This window comes from Macrobrachium rosenbergii, chromosome 43 (genome assembly GCF_040412425.1).
Source record: "Macrobrachium rosenbergii isolate ZJJX-2024 chromosome 43, ASM4041242v1, whole genome shotgun sequence".
NCBI classification, from domain to species: domain Eukaryota; kingdom Metazoa; phylum Arthropoda; class Malacostraca; order Decapoda; family Palaemonidae; genus Macrobrachium; species Macrobrachium rosenbergii.
Window position 1 is genome coordinate 34,629,125 of NC_089783.1, and position 5,000 is coordinate 34,634,124.

The window sequence follows — 5,000 nt, forward strand, 5'->3', positions numbered from 1 at the left end:
TTTAATAGTCAGTATTCTTCCTTAAATATATTTAATAATGAGTATTCTCCCCTGACTATATTTCCTAATCAGTATTCTCCTCAGAGTATATTTAACAATCAGCAATCTCATCTAAGTAAATTTGATAATCAGCAATCTACCCTAGTAGATTTAATGATCAGTTTTCTCCCTTAAGTATATTTAATAATCAGTATTCTCCCCATAATATATTGTCTAATCAGCATTCTCCCTTTAAATATATATGTAATAATCAGTATTTTCCCCCTAATATATTTAACAGCCAGTATTCTTCCGAAAATATATTTAACAGTCAATATTCTCCCCTAAATATATTTGATAACCAGCATTATCCCCTAAGTAAATTTAATAATCAATATTCTCCTTTAAGTGTATTTAATTATCGGTATTCTTCCCTTAAATACGAGTATATCCGGTAATCAGTATTCTCCCGTAAGTAAATTTAGTAATCAATATTCTCCCTTAAATATATTTAATAATCAGCATTCACTCCTTAATACATTTGAAAACCAGTATTCTTCCCTCAGCAAGTGTAATAATCAGTATCCTCCCCTTGAATATATCTAATAATCAGTATTCTCCTCTTAATATATTCAAGAATCAGTCTTATTCCTCAAACAGACTTTGTATTCTGTGGGGAAGAAAAATTGAAAACTTACCGCAGCTAGACTTGCAACCAGTATTGGAGGCCAGATTGCAATGAAAATCCCAGCAATGTTGACCAGGCTTAGTAAACGAGGTAACGTCCAGGGAGCCAGATCCTCCAGGTTCATCCTGCAGTAAATCCTGGTAAGTCCCATCCCCGGTCCCAGGAATCCGACTGCAAGTCCCACCAAAGTCCCGAATTCTTTCAGGCCCGCTGTGGCCATGACTATCAGGGCCACAAGCATCAAGGTGCTTCCTGCAAATCACGATTTAAGAATCAGGGAATAAAATGTGATGGTGGTGAAAGTCATAGCTTGCAGAGAGAGAGAGAGAGAGAGAGAGAGAGAGAGAGAGAGAGAGAGAAACAATAATTGACAGAAGCCAGTCGAGAGATAGAGAGAGAATCTTCTTTCACATTATTTACTTAAAGTCTTAGAGATCCTTTCCACCTTCAACACTGGACCCATTTTTTGTCGTCGTAAAACTGCTGAAATCAGATGTTTGATAAAATCTAGATGGGTTTGTGGGAAATGGAATTGTCTTAAAAAAGAGTAATATCTCTCCTCTATCGTATCTAGACGGTCGTTAATTTCTAGAAACCCTTACTAGATATCGCTTTGGAAGCTTACGCAGAGGAAATAAATGAAGAGTATGAAAACAAGTAGAAAAAGGGACATATTCACATTTTCCTGTTAGGTTTAAATGCAGATTTTCAAAGGAAACTCATCAGTTGTGAATGAAGAGTATTATTCGCATCACAACTTGATGATACAAGCCATGTTTGCAATGCTAAAGTGAACCACATTCTTTTGATTGTAGAGGAAGTTGTTGCTAAACTTTGCATGATTTAGATACTATTTTTTTCTGTAGAATTCAGAGGAAGTTGTTGCTAAATTTTTCTTGATTTAAATACTATATTTCTGTATTGGTAAAAGACCGAAGTCCCTCACTATTTGTTAAAGTAATTTCACATGAATAAGGACAATTTCGACACCAATTTTTCCAGCTACGTCGACACTTTATTAAATAATCATTGAATAATTATTTGGCTGTAAGATGTTATACCAAGTCTCAACGATTTTACTCTAAGACTTTAGAGCCTACCAACAGCAATAGGAAGTCTTCTTCTGTTGAGCACCGTCAGTGGTCCCTTTCCACTGAACACTGCAGAGAGCACAGCTGCCACCCTGACGACGACTGCCACGACCAAAAGAAGGGATAGTAACACCAGGCCAGACTAGAAAACGAAAGAAAAATAATGGAGATTTTTAATATTTGTCAAAAGTAATTGTAATTCAGGCTACTTTACATTTTCTGTATTTGTCAAAAGTAACTGTAACTCAGGCTGCTGTTACATTTTCTGTAATTGTAATTCATGCTACTTTACGCTTTCTGTATTTGTCGAAAATGGTTGTAATTCAGGCTGCTTTACACTTTCTGTATTTGTCAAAATTAATTGTAATTCAGGCTGCTTTACACGTTTCTGTATTTGTGAAAAGGAATTGAAATTCAAGCTACTTTACACGCTCCTAAAATTAGCCTTGATTTCTGTGTTTGTCAGGAGGAATTGTAATCTAAGATACTTTCCACAAACCTAAATTAACTTTGATTTCTGAATTTGTCAGAAGAAATTGTAATTCAGGCTACTTACCTAAATAACTTTGATTTCTGTGTTTGTCAAAAGTAATTGAATTTCAGGCTACTTTGCACGTACCTAAATAACTTTGATTTCTGTGTTTGTCAAAATTCATTGTAATTCAGACTACTCTGTACGTACCTAAATAAGTATGATTTCTGTTTGTCAAAAGTAATTATAATTCAGTCTGCTTTACACAAACTTGGAAATAACTTAGATTTCTGCATTTGTCAAAAGTCATTGTCATTCAGATTATTTGACAAAAGCCTAGAATTCTGATTCTTAGATGTTCATCGGATGATACTAGCTTTTATAATCAGAGTTTACTCAGACACAGAAGCAAATTTCTTGATTTTGCTTATGTTAATAATTAACCTTTAGCTGTGTCAGAGTGGCCTAGACTGACTGACAACTTAGTTTACTCTGCGTGAACCAACTGAAAAACTTGGTCTCAGTTACCGTCTAAGGCTAAGGCAGAATATTACAAAACTCGTGGTGTATTAGGTACGTTCAGTCTTTGTTGATGTTGTGAAAAAAAATTTTTTGAGTGTTTAGGTATTCCATTCAGCAGGAAATCTGGATGTTTGACAGTATTAAGAAACTTCTAACTGCTGATCCCAAGCTGACATTTCAGAGCAGTACACTGATGTGTCAGTGTACTGACCCGGCTAAAAGTTAATTATTAACAGGAGCAAAATCAAGAAATTTACTTTTGTATCTATGTAAACTCTAATTATAAAAGCGAGAATCATCTGGTGAACTTGTGGGAATGAGAATTCTAGGCTTAAGTAAAGTAGCCTGAATTGCAATTACTTTTGACAAATACAGAAATCAAAGTCATTTAGGTACCTACAAAGTAGCCTGAATTGCAATTACTTTTGACAAATACAGAAATCAAAGTAATTTAGGTACCTACAAAGTAGCCTGAATTGCAATTACTTTTCACAAGTACAGAAATCATAGCTAATTTTAGTTTCGTGTAAAGTAACCTGAATTACAATTACTTTTGACATACATAGAAATCAAAGTTATTTTAGAGAAGAAACCAAATATTATTAACCCCAAATAAATCACTGCAATGTGGAACTCACTGTCGATGGCTTATCCAGAACTGAATACGTGAGGCAGAACGGAAGACCAACCAGCGCCGTGTGGAAAATGAAGATGTTGGCAATGTAAACCAAAATGCAAGCCCGCGCTCCAAGGCTTTTCAAAACCTGGGTCGCCTGAATTCTCTGTACATCGAGTAGATTTCAGATTAGTTCAGATTATTTCAGATCACTTCAGGCTTTCATTATAAGCTTAAAATTACAGAAAATGGCAGGAAATGTCAATGAAATTTTGACCACAAAATAGATTTCAAGCTGTGAAGGAATATTTAATAGGGACAGACTTTTAAAGGTAGAGACAGTGACCACCACGTCTGTGAGTACAATACTGACTATAAAATTTCACTATGCCAAAATAACCTAACCATCTCTGCTTTGATAATAAAAAAAAAACTTGATACGTGCCAAAAGTAAGACTAATTTATAGATAATCATGACAAAACCTTTAAATCATTATTCTTTCATGAGCGATTCAGTCTTATTCAAATGAAAAATAATGGACTGTACGTCAAACAAAGTATTACGAATGTGAATTTAACTTCATTCATTTTGCTTGCTTTTAATGCCTTTATGTTTTTAGTAGGTTGCAGGCTACATGCATAAAGGAATTTTGAAAAACTCTGGAAAGCATTTTGAATTATCATAGGTCACAGGGCAAGTTGTTTAGTCTGAGGCCACTCTTGAAAAAACAAAAAGTCATGCGGGTCACCTGTGTGTATGTATGTATATGTGTGTGTATATGTATGTATATATAATATATATATATATATATGTATATATATATATCTATATATATGTATATATATATACATATATATATATATATATATATATATATATATATATATGTATATATATATATACACAACAAGCGCCAATGAAACTTTTCTTTGTAGTTTTTGATTTTGCAAGGAAAATTCTTTTCACTCAGGATAAGCGGTAAATCTAATTTTTATGGTATAAAAAAGAGATATATACTTTTATTTATTTTTCTCTAGCGGGCCACTTTCAAAATCAAACAGGCCGCTTTTGGCCCACGGGCATGGGGTTGGACGGCCCTGTCATAGGAATTATTGACAAGGACGAATATACCCTACACAATACTCAGTCACTCAACCTTTTTAAAGCTTTCCGTAGATATTTATATGTTTTCAGCATAATGTTTCTTTGATTATCAATACACGGAATTGAAGGTAGTAGATTGGGCATGGGGGGGAAAGCAAAATCAAAATAAAAATGAAGATGAACCCTACTCATATGGAACAAGCCCAATAAAGGGGCCGCTGACATGAAATTCAAGCTTCCAAAGAATGCGGTGTTCACTTGAAAGAACTAACAGAAGGCAATAGGAAATGCAGAAAGAAGAGATCAGTTATGAGAAAAGTAAAAAATAAATTAACAATAAGACAGATAAATAGATAAAAATGTAAGTAAAGCATTAAGATACAAGGAGAAATGTTTTAAGGTCGTAATGCACTGCATCTTCGCTTGAACTCTTGAGATTCCAATTGTACAACATCCTCAGGGCGACTTCCACAGTCCACCGGTGCGAGGAATCCTAACACACAGATAGTCCTACTAACCTACCCCTA

At 34.4% G+C, this 5,000-nt stretch overlaps 1 protein-coding gene across 1 annotated transcript in view; it reads right to left on the reverse strand.

Moving 5' to 3' along the window:
- LOC136828786 (uncharacterized) overlaps positions 1-5,000 on the reverse strand; it is a 38,683-nt gene that overhangs the window by 5,385 nt on the left and 28,298 nt on the right. Inside the window, exons 8-10 of the mRNA XM_067087012.1 lie at positions 3,391-3,534; positions 1,768-1,900; positions 678-919 (exon numbers count right to left, since the gene is read on the reverse strand). Coding sequence (XP_066943113.1) covers positions 678-919; positions 1,768-1,900; positions 3,391-3,534 — 519 coding nt within the window. The remainder of the gene's footprint in view (positions 1-677; positions 920-1,767; positions 1,901-3,390; positions 3,535-5,000) is intronic.